The sequence below is a fragment of the Limulus polyphemus genome, unplaced genomic scaffold, assembly GCF_000517525.1.
Source record: "Limulus polyphemus unplaced genomic scaffold, Limulus_polyphemus-2.1.2 Scaffold7875, whole genome shotgun sequence".
In the NCBI taxonomy this organism is placed as follows: Eukaryota; Metazoa; Arthropoda; class Merostomata; order Xiphosura; family Limulidae; genus Limulus; species Limulus polyphemus.
Window position 1 is genome coordinate 20,972 of NW_013673485.1, and position 11,860 is coordinate 32,831.

Here is an 11,860-nt window from a genome sequence, read left to right on the forward strand (position 1 = left end):
GGTGGGGAGAACTTCCCAACCCAACTCTGATTGACGAGTGAAGGGCTTGATTTAAATATTCCAGTTGCTGACTATAGATCTCTGCATTGACAGTTTGTTGTGGATTGAGGAGTTTGAAATGAATTACTCCTTTGATATCCCACCAAATGCAAAGCATCGCTTTTTGCGGATGGAATCCAGGTTTTTGGGTTTGAAGTGGTTTTTGTCTAGGACTGAGCCATTATTTTTGGTATTTAATATTTGCATAGAGAATCAATTTTCCAGCACTGGTGACACTTCTGTCCAAAAATGGTTCACGCGCATTACTCGCCAGAAGGGTCGAAGCAACATTCACACATTCAACACAGTGATCATCGGAGAGTTCTTGAGGCACACAAACAGCTTCTTTATAGAGTTTTCCCATATTCCTTAAATTCACACATTCACACATTCAACACAGTGATCATCGGAGAGTTCTTGAGGCACACAAACAGCTTCTTTATAGAGTTTTCCCATATTCCTTAAATTCTTACCTATTGTTTCATGAGACATATGCAATTTCAGGGCCATTTCATGAGTGTGTTGTCTTGGGTGAGACTCAACAAGTGTCTTCAGAGCATCAATATCAATTCCAATATATCAGCCCCTGCCATCACAGTTTTTAAGGCTAAAGTCACCTGAACAGAATTTGGTGAACCATCGTTGACACTTGCGAACGTTCAAAACATTTCCATAAACTCCTTTGATATTCTGTGTGGCTACAGAGGCGTTGTTTCCCTTCTTGTATTCAAACAGCATTATGTGCCGAATCTGTGTCTTATCGTGTGCTATCACTATAAGGGATTAGAGTAAACTAAACTTTACACATTACATAGGCTACATTAAGTGACGTTTAGGTGGTTTGTTTAACTATTATACACGATGTACGTTTTTTTTGGGGGGTGGTAATGAAAGTGTTCCAAAACGCAACATTAATTTCTTGACGACCTAATACCTCACTAGCTGTATTTTGAAATCTTCCTGTGGATTAGCGACTGGGAACCGCTGCTCTAGAAGGCTTAAGTGTGATTAAGCTAGTTTCTAAACATCTTCAAAGTTCAAATTTGTATGTAATAATGCATTGTAGTTAACCTTGTTGTTCGTAGTTCAAATCAATACTTTTGACAATTCACAAGTTACCACTTTTATTTTTTTTTCTTTCTATTGAGAAAGAATTGTTAAATTTATTATGAAATTGGTGTCATTTTGTTCAAGGACTAGTCGCATTTCACATGGTCATCAGGCTGTGAACAAGAATAATATCAACAAAACATCAGATTTAAAGAATAACATGAGAAAATAAGTAAACTAAAGGGTTGAGTATGTTATATAAAATAATTTTAAATATGCAAATCAGCATGACACTTGACAACCATAGCTGATGTAAAGTTACAGAGGAACAGAAAGTATCAGAACTACATTTTAACATTGTCTGCCATTTCATATGTAGCATGATGCCACCAAAAACTGATTTATTTTTAGAATACTTAACCCTTTTTGACACAAAATATTCATACACTAAGATCATAAAATTGTATTCAGATTGTAGATTTAGGATTTTTGCAATGGGATTATACCTTGTACTTCGTGACTTTGGAAAACAAAGGCACATGGGTCAACTTGGAGCACTAAAATCATTTAGACAGAGACCTGCAACAAATTATACCTCAGCTATTGTAAGCAAAATGCAGTGCCTTGTAATGAGTAAGAATGCACAAATACAAAAGTCAGTGGTAATAACTCTCCACATATCCCAGGCAAAAGCATGCAACATACTAAGGAAAGATTTCTGTCTGGAAACAAGACCAACAGGATATTGGTTCATCAAGATAAGGCTTTCAATTATACCTCCCATTCAATTGTCATTTGCCTCAAGCAGCTGGATAATAAAACAGGTATTCATGCTATTTCATATGAAGGCATATTGGCCAAGTTATGGATTTCTTTGTGATCAAACTGTTGAAATGGGTAATTTTCCTCATACACTTTGACAGATTATGGAAAGTAAACAGGGAGAAGTGATGTGTTTTGGACATGACAGCCTTACAAGGATCCTTTATGCAATAGAAACTATGTTGCAGAGCCATTGTCAAGATGTATGGTTATCACACAGAGCATCAACAGACATAGCAGCATGAAATGTAATGATGTAGTGAGGCTCCAAAATTGTTTTAATATAACTTACTCAGCAGTGTGTTAAATTACTTATATTTTAGAAAATCTGACTAATAGAACATTCAACAAACATGGCAAAATATGCAATGTTATGAAATACAAATACTGTAATTATTTCTTTGTGATGTTTTGTTAACTTGACATGCTGTATTTTGTGTTTATTGGCTTGTTTGCTGAATCTTTTTCTGTGTTATCCTTCAATACTGCTTTATATAGGTTGGTGTTTGGTCTTCAAATTTTGTTAACCAACTTTTAAGTAAAGTAAAAATATCAGTTTTATAACTTGGTTATATAATGGCTGAACTTCTTTTCATTTTTATTATTGATTTTTTATTTTTTTTAATTATTTACAATTTCCATTCTGTAAGTTACCTTTGTTGCAGTGCATCATTTCAACCTAATTTGGAAGATATTAGTAATTAGTGTTTGATTCATATTTGCATCCTACATTAACTTATGAATGTAGTTGTTTTCTTATTTGAATAAACTTTGTAATATTTAAAATCAGGAATGGAATATGTTCCTTAGTACAATTGACAGAAAACTGATTAAACCATTGACAAAATGTTGAGAAGTAGATTGACTTATCATTTGTGTGTTAGATTGTGAAAAATGTGAAACAGTTGAATTGACTTCAGTAAATATGAGGAAGTAATGTGAGGTTCAAATATTTGTAACTTTTAGGTTGTCTTTGTGCCTTTATGGATAGTGATGTGTTTGGCTGTGATTGGTGTCTTGTATGCCATCATTTTTGCTAGCATCTTACTTAGGACACCAGAAGTGAGCCCTGAGCAGCGAAGATCCAGCCTTCACTCGGCAATCTCTTACAGTTTAGTAGTTGTCCCTTTGCTAGTGTTTTTGGTAAGTTCCATTAGCATATATAACTTTAGTGTCTTTTTAATGGTGAGTACTTTCAGCTTTATTCCCGCTGTTGTTGTTTTGTATAATAATTCTATTGAAAATTATTACTCTGCAGTAATTATTTGTTTTGTTCTTTTCTGCCATAAATATTTAAGTTTAATTTCATTTACAGGTTTTCCTTTGTAAATTTGATTTATGCCTAATTGCTTTTCTTAAATTTTTAAGTATTTCTGTTAGGCCTTTCTACTCTTCTGACTGTTAAACGTTTTGTTCTGTTCAACTAATTTTTGTGGTTATTTGTTTCACATAAATTGAAATATTTGAGAAACACGAGTAGACTTAGAAAGTAAAAATTTGTTGTCATTTGCCAGCTGTAACATCTGTTACTATATATGTTGAGAAATTTTGTTTTTTGTGTTTACTTTTATCACTTTCAAACATTTTAATTCAACATACCTTAATACTTCTCTACCACTGGTTCCCAAACTTTTTTTCACTGAAGACACCCTAACCCATTTTCCTTGATTTGTGCGACACTCCTGCTGCACATGCAATATTGTTTTTTATGTACTTAATTATCTTTCTTTTTGTAGTTGAAAGTCAATGTTATTTTCTTTTACTGGAGTCATAGAAGTTCTATAGTGGTCCATCAGAGGTAGCATTAAAATCGCTTAATATCTTGCTTAATTATTAGAGTAATTAAATTCCTTTATACTTTTTACATACTATTTTATTTAATTATATATTCTTAATCAATGGTTATGTATTCCTCATTATTAAGCATTTGATAGTATTAACGGGTAGAAGAGAGTATCTTAGTTTTCGTATTAAATATACTGTGGATGTACTTGCAACACCCTTAGCAACTTGCTATGACACATAGTTTGGAAATCATTGTTCTGTACAGTTTAATTTTATGATTAATTACACTTTTGTTGATGGTATTGTTTTGTTAAATACTCTTAAGAGTTTAAATGCTGACCTCTCACTGAATAACTAGAATTTTTTTAAAGTTTAAATGATGTGCTTTGGTTAATTGTTTTTTAAATGTTTAATGGTGTTGATGTATGGTTTATTTTATGGCTACATCAGTAGTATTCTCAAAGTTATTGTTTGTCATTGTCAATTTTATGGTAAGTGTTGAAGTTTTTTAAGTGGAGATATCTGAAGTTTAATTATTATGTGGAGTTCTCTGTAAATATTCTGAAAGTTTAATGTTTGATCTCAAATGCTAGTAGTCTTTGCAACTTCTCTTCTAAGCTACAGTTTTGTAGGGGAGCTTTAAAATATGATTATATTAAATGTGAAATTAATCTATGCCTAATGTAGTAAAATATTTACCTTTTTATGTTAATCATAATGTTATTTCATGTTGCATTATATCTTGTACACATACAGGTGCTTTTGTCGAATAAGTTGGACAATGACAGTGTGTTAAGTTTCATAGCAACATGTATACCGTTGTATTTCACTTTCCTGGTTCTGATTCTTTTGTCATTTGGTTCAAAGGGAAGCAACCATTGTAAGTTGTTGATTTAGTTTATTGTTTTTTTAACCCTTAATAATCGTAACTGTTATGAAATTATGAACTTAAGTTATCAAAAACTGTATATTCAGTGTCAGAGTTAACACGGTAAAGACCCGTTGGATGTTTTATTTTGTGTTATTTTCATCTTTCTTGTGTTGAAAAAAGTTCAGACTGAATCCTGTAAATTGAAGTATTGCTAAAGCATAGATTAAGGCTTAAATATATATTTATCAGGTTCTAAAATATAACCACATCCTTTCTTGCCGGTTCAGTGGAAAGTCTGAGTGCTTATGATGTTAAAATTCAGGGTTAAACTTATGTGGTGGGCACCGTACAAGATAGTCCATTTTGTGGCTTTGTGCATAAAAATACTAAAGCAACAGTTTATTAAACATGTACTACTTGGTAAAGAAAATATTATACCTTGTAAGTAAGTAAAAAAATTAATGCTTATTTTATGGCAGTTGGTTAATAATCTCAGCAGATTATTCATTACAGATAATTCCCTGAAAATCTACAGCTGTGAGTTACAAAGTTAATTCACATTTTATCTTACTTTTTTTCACTGTTGGTTTGACATTTGTTAATTATTATTATTTCCACTCTAAAATATGAATAATATGAGAGTAAAAACATTTTAGAACATCTGAGGATTGTGGGTTTGAATCACCGTCCCCCTTTCAGCCATGGGGTGTTATAACGTGATGGTCAATCCCACTATTCGTTGGTAAAAGAGTAGCCCAAGAGTTGGCTGTGGGTGGTGATGACTAGCTGCTTTCCCTCTAGTCTTACACTGCTAAATTAGGGATGGCTAACGCAGATAGCCCTCGTGTAGCTTTGCACAAAATTCAAAAACAAACAAAACAAACTAACTTTTCCCTGTTGGTTTGACATTTATTAATTATTATTACTTCCACTTTAAAATATGAATTTGAGAATTCAGTAAAACACTAATTTTCCTACTCATGGATACTTAATCTAAGGCTAATTCACATTATACTTAAAAACTACTATAAACTAATTATTGTTTTGCTTTCGATACCCTTGGTGGCAAAGCACAGACAGCCCATTGTTTAGCTTTTGTGCTTAACAACAAACAGAAATTATAATTTATATTTCAGAGCAAAATTTTATACTTGTAATCTAAAACTTCATTAGATTAGAAGATTGGGTTAAAATAATGCATGTAACTTGTATCATAACAGGCTGGTTGATTTTCAGTTTGGTTTATCTTTCTTTCACAAATGTAGGGTGGTTTGGAATTAGAAAAGATTTCTGCCAGTTTATTCTTGGAGTGTGTCCTCTCCTTCAGGAGTATGGGAACATTTCATACAGCTTGCACAGTAACGAAACGGAAGACTCCAGTCGAGCAGAGGGTAGCACTTCCCAAAGAAAACCTCCCAGTGGGAATTCCAAGCGAGGTGCTAACACTGGTCAGACTGAACCTCGCCCTGTTGTACCTGCTTTATCTATCGAGACTCCAGATTGATAAGGGGCAGGTGATAGAAGATGTGCTGTTCATTTTCTGGTCTTTCACTCATTGTTTTTTAAACAGTGGAGGCTTCAGGAAGAATTATGATGCACCATTGAAGAATGGTATAATCAAGCTTCTGGTTATCAGAAGAGCACTTGCCTCAAAGATACAGTTAACTTGGGTGTAACATGCAGGTTTTTTTCTCAGGTTCAATATCATGTAAGGTTTATGATATGTGCATTAAATATATATCTTGTGTACTACTACTACAAAATATGAATGAAACTTTTGTCTGTTATTACTGTAAATGACTACTGTTAAGAATAATGTGAGTGTATAATTTATAGCACTAACATGTTTATGAAAGTCTTAACCTAGCTGGTTCTAGTGAAAGTTTTACTGCACTTTTGGGGAAAAAAAATCCACAACTATCTAGATTTATAGTGCATATGATAATCCACCTCTTGGTTGGTGGCTTTCAGAAAAAAAAAATCCTGTTTGATTTACTACTCTGAATGACATTTTTTTTTGCTATTCAGAATTTTAACATTTCAACAGCCTTGTGTCAAAATATTCAGTGCTTCTTAGAAAATTAAATTAATACAAGTTGGTATAGAAAACCTATGTATTTGTTGATGAAGCATTTGTGTGTAACTTATCTAGTTAACTTTATAGTAGTTGTAGCCAGTTGTCAGGTTTATTTATCTTAAAAACAGAACAGTAGTGAAAAACTCTGCCCTGAATAGAGTAAATGAAGCTAGAGTTGCCAATTACATTGTAAATGTTTGTTACACATTTTCTATGTCTAATTATAAATACATATTTTGAACAAAAACTTTATTGATAAAAGTTTTATATAATTTTATATTTGTATGGGTTGGGCATTTCCTCTTTCATTGAATATTACAACAAATGTTATAATTGCACCTTAGGAAAACATTTTAAGTCTACAAGTTTTTCTTTGCAAGATGTTTTTATTGGAACTGTAAATGATAGTTGAGTTTAATTCTAGATTTTATCAGGATGTAGTTTATGATACATAATGTGTAGATGCAAATGTTATTTTTTAGTATATATAGTTGGTTCAAATCCAGTTTTTTGAAACAAACTTCATTTGTGAATGTGTTTCTGGGCAGGACCCAAGATACTATGTTGACAGCAGCTTCTCCTGTTCTGCTGGAAAATAAAAAATTGGAGTTTTGCATTTCTATGACAGTTGAAATTATATGTTATATTTTAAGTATTTTTTAAATTTTTGTAGAAAGTTTTAAAGAAGATTGGAGTTAATTTTCAGTCTCTGTAATTCTGGAATCTGAACAGCTACTAGAATAGTTCATTTGTAACCTAGCTAATTCAGTGCTCTAGTAGAAATTTAGTTTACTACAAGCTTTCATTAAAAGAAAACTTCAGCATTTGTCAGTTATAACTTAAATACAAATGGGATGTGAAAGTAAAGATTTTCGTGTTTAAATTTGTAACAATAAAATACTTGGAACATGCTCAGAATTAAAAGATGAAATTTACAGTAAAAAATGACTTGTATTAAATACTGTTGAAAATTAGCTACATAACAGAAATGATCACATTTATAAATAAGTTTATTTCTTAAGAACATATATTTTAAACATATTCTACAAGTAGTGAACTTGCAACACATTGTTAAAACTAGTTATAAAGCTGGATTAATTCAAATATCTACTAAAAGTTTAGCTAAATTTATAAAGATGTTCAGTATACAACTTGTAGTTTAATAAGCAAAATAACTGGTTTCTAAAATGTAAGATTTTTTTGTAGTCGTTTTTCTAAATCTATAAACATAATTTTCTTATGTAGTTAACATAACAGAAATTGCCAATGTAAAAAGAATTCAAGGCACAACAGTAAGGATTTCTGTTTTAATTAGATATGAGCATACCATAAAAAAGTCATTATGAAGACCACATTAGCACCACAAAATATAAGCAAACCTGCAATATTTATTTACATGAACAGTGTTCATTTTCACACATAGTCTTTTACAAGTTACAAATACTTTTTGTTTGATTCCTGAAGATAATTGAGAAACATTTTCTCAACTATAGTTTAGAAAGTTCATTAAACTTATTAAAGTAATTATATTTCTACAAAGAATTTTAATACTTTTTTGATGCATAAAAATGGACACATTTTAGCTCAATGTGATTGAATCGTTTGTTCTTGTTTTTTTTACAGCTTTTGTCATTTTTTTTATTAATTTAAAAGCTTTACTGGTGACTTTACTGTATTATACAATCTGCTATTCTTTTTTAACCAATGTTGAGACAAAAATTTAACCAATCAGGATTTTTCAGACCCTGTATAAGTACATAGGATCGTTCCAAGCTGGATTTTTTAACCTATTTCTTATTTATGACATACTGATGTTTAACCCTGTCTCTTACTTCAACAAACATTATATTCATAATAATTACCAACTACGTTATACATTACTGTCACAGATGTTGTAAGAGTGGGGGCTACTATGCCTCCTCACCATCCCAACAAATATGACATTGATTACAGTTTGTCATTGTTTAATCAGTGCCACTACCCCATCATAGTTCTCAGTACTTCTCACTTTTTACCATGTTTTTCATCTCACACTTTTATTTACCATATTGTACTATTTTAAATATATATTTTCAGTTGCATTTTGCAGCATGTCTAAGTTTAATCCAAAGTGCTTTGGATATGTTTTGAATTGCCACACTTTATAAACTCTTAGCATGCGATTTAAAGCTCTGTACTCATATTTTTAATGTCTTCCTTAATGTCTGACTTTAGAGTGTTGTGCTTCAGTTTAAAAAAAAAGCAGGCATGTTCACAACTGGTTAACATTAATGAAATTTACTCCTAGTATATGTCTGATAAGTCAGGCTTCATGATGAGTTTATATGATTATCTACTCATCATTTTGACATATTCTGAATAAGGAATAAAAACTGAGTTTCATCTACGAAACTAACATAGAATTGAAAATGTTCGACTGGCAACAGGCTTTCACTGTTTTATTGAACATCTTTACTTTTTTTTAAATCCCAGTTCTATTTTTGAAACAGCTGCAGTTAGTTAAACCTGTCACTATTGTTGCATAAGTTAGATGGCTTGGAGATATTGTGCATAACCAACGGCAACATTAACGGTGAAAAACAAAATTACATGTGCACATGTACTGTATACAGGGAATTTGAGTGTACTTGCTTCTTGTGGAGTAATGAAACAACAGCCCACACAAAAACAGCTTGACTTGCTACATAGTTTATAAATGTACATTTGGGTATTAATACATTATGCTTATAAAGATATAATCAAATTCAAATTTATTTTCCAGAAATGGTAGCCAGTAGTAGCACTTTCTTTCAATGTTACTGTGATTTTGTAAAATTGCCTATGTTGTTTCAGCCTTTCATCATCAGCTGAGATGTAAGTTTGGATGTTTCAGTTTGTTCTACTTTTTGAACATGTATATTTTTAACTTATTCAGTGACAACTTGTAAATCTTCATAGGTTTGACATAGAGTAAAAATATTTTCTCTCTCTCTCTCTCTCTATATATATATATATATATATACGCTCAATATTTCTCTTGCACACAAAATGGCACTAATTGTTCGTTATTTTTTAATTATGGTCCGCTAAAAAATGTAACTAAAATATTAATCAGTTTTTTTTCTTTTAAACAAGTACATTAGTAATCCTCCTAATACAGTGGAAATAAAATATTTTATTCAGATATGTGGTTTTTGACATCTGGGATGTCTATCAGTGGGATTTGTTGTTGTTTTAGGTTTAGCACAAGGTGGTCACAGACATGGAAAACCCAGAAGTGTTAGGGAAACTGAGGTTAAGCAGAAAATGTCAGGGAATTTTGAAAAAATTGAAGAAAAAAAACTGAAAATGTTTGGGAAATATATTTTAATGATTTATTGAGTGTCTGTAGCAGACTGGAATCTCAACCAAGAATTGTGATTTGTGTTCAACAATTTAGCTCTAATTCTGGATAGTCTAATGATTAAATTTAACATTCTTTTAATCTATAGATGTAAGTGACGATTGCTTGGATTAACCCTTTTTTCTACTGTTTGAAAATGACATTTTTTATATAGAAAAGTTGGAGAATAAGAAAGTTTGTTTTTGTGGCCACTCTGGTAATTGATTGAAATAAAAAAATCATTAAACTCTGTTTTATTTCAAACCTTTTTGAAATGCTGGAATTTAAATTCTTCAGTGCCATTAGGTGTTCTAGAAATAAAAACATTTAAACAAACATGAATATAGTCTTTAAGTTTGTAGTACACAAAGAGATTTTTTATGAACTGTGTATGTAAGGAAGGGGAAGTATCCTGTGGAGGTGGCCAGTCCTGGAATGACACAAAACATATAAGGGTTAAAAATAATACAGAATTTTAAATAAACGAATCATTTTCTTTTAGTAAAATGTTTTTTTTATTGCACATCTTAATGGTTTCAAAAAACCTTTATAGCTGAAGTATAATACAAATGAAAAGAGAAATCAAAGAATGTAATTTTTTTGAATGCTCAAAGGTCATGTTCAGTTATTTTCTTTATATTTTCACAATTGAAGATATAGTGGCAATGAGCTTATCTTTGAGCTTAATGGCAAGAGATTCTAGCATGCTAAGGTGGAATTCTTTCCATAAATGGAGGATTATGTGGAATAAACTGGAGGTAGATACAACATCACATTTGGTTATACTGTGGTTGGTAATACTAATGGTATTGTAAGTTTCAGTGTTATAGTGTTTCATTGGACTGCAGAGTCTTCTATGATTGATTCAGTATATCCCTGGTTTCACCTCAATCTAGTGAACTAACATATCACTAGCGAGGTGTTCAGTGGATGTTATTTGTCTTTAAAGTTGAAGATCCCTTTTAACTTAGACTATGTTTTAAATATACATTTTAACTGAACTTGTGGATATGGTTGTTGGGCAGTTTACTTCCTAATGTATGAAATAGTGTCTAAGTAGGGTAGGACTAACAGTTTTCTTTGGAACGTCTAACATAACAAATGGGGTATTTAGTTTTACATTTTTGGGCTCTGATGTGCATTATTCTATATAGGAACGACAATAAAAACAGTTTATTCTAAGCATTTGTTTAATGTTCTCAACTTATTCTTCAGAAAGGTTTTAATTTCCTGATGCTTTATATTTTAAACACACTGTATAGCAGGGTTTTAACCAGATTTTCTTGAAGTGGTACAGCGGTATATCTGCGGATTTAAACGCTAAAAACCAGGTTTCGATACTCGTGGTTGGCAGAGCACAGATAGCCCATTGTGTAGTTTTAAACATTGAAGGACATTTTCAAGATGCAAAAAAAGTACCATGAAAGTGGGTTTATCTAAGAATGAGAGTTTGTCATTATGTTGATTTTCAACAGTAAAATTTATATTGTGATGTTTACCATTTAAAAACTGAAGAAATTCATTAACTGACTACACGCTATTAAACACCACAAAAGTGTAATCAACACATCTCCTGTAATACAGAGACTTAAAACGTTCGGGAACAGGTCTGTAACCAAACTATTTCAAAGAAGCACAGAGAAAGGTTAGCAAGGTTGGAGCCCAAAGCCACTCCATCAATCTGTTCATAGATTTTATCGTAAAACATAGAATGTGATTGTTTCGTCGCAAAACGTAAAAGTGTTTTAAAAACATCTTTAATTATACCCTGTACAATTTCATTCCCAACAAACAGAAGGTTAGAACAAAGTTTGATGGTTTCGTTTAAAGGTATTGTTATGTCTCCGTTTGTTAA

General features: G+C 31.6%; 1 protein-coding gene across 1 annotated transcript in view; it reads left to right on the top strand.

The window, feature by feature from the left end:
* LOC106474931 (transmembrane protein 185B-like) overlaps positions 1–7,232 on the top strand; it is a 26,380-nt gene extending 19,148 nt beyond the window's left edge. Inside the window, exons 5-7 of the mRNA XM_013935629.2 lie at positions 2,878–3,054; positions 4,453–4,576; positions 5,833–7,232. Of these exons, the coding sequence (XP_013791083.1) occupies positions 2,878–3,054; positions 4,453–4,576; positions 5,833–6,071 (540 nt within the window). The 3' untranslated portion in view covers positions 6,072–7,232. The remainder of the gene's footprint in view (positions 1–2,877; positions 3,055–4,452; positions 4,577–5,832) is intronic.
* Positions 7,233–11,860: the final 4,628 nt, after the last annotated feature.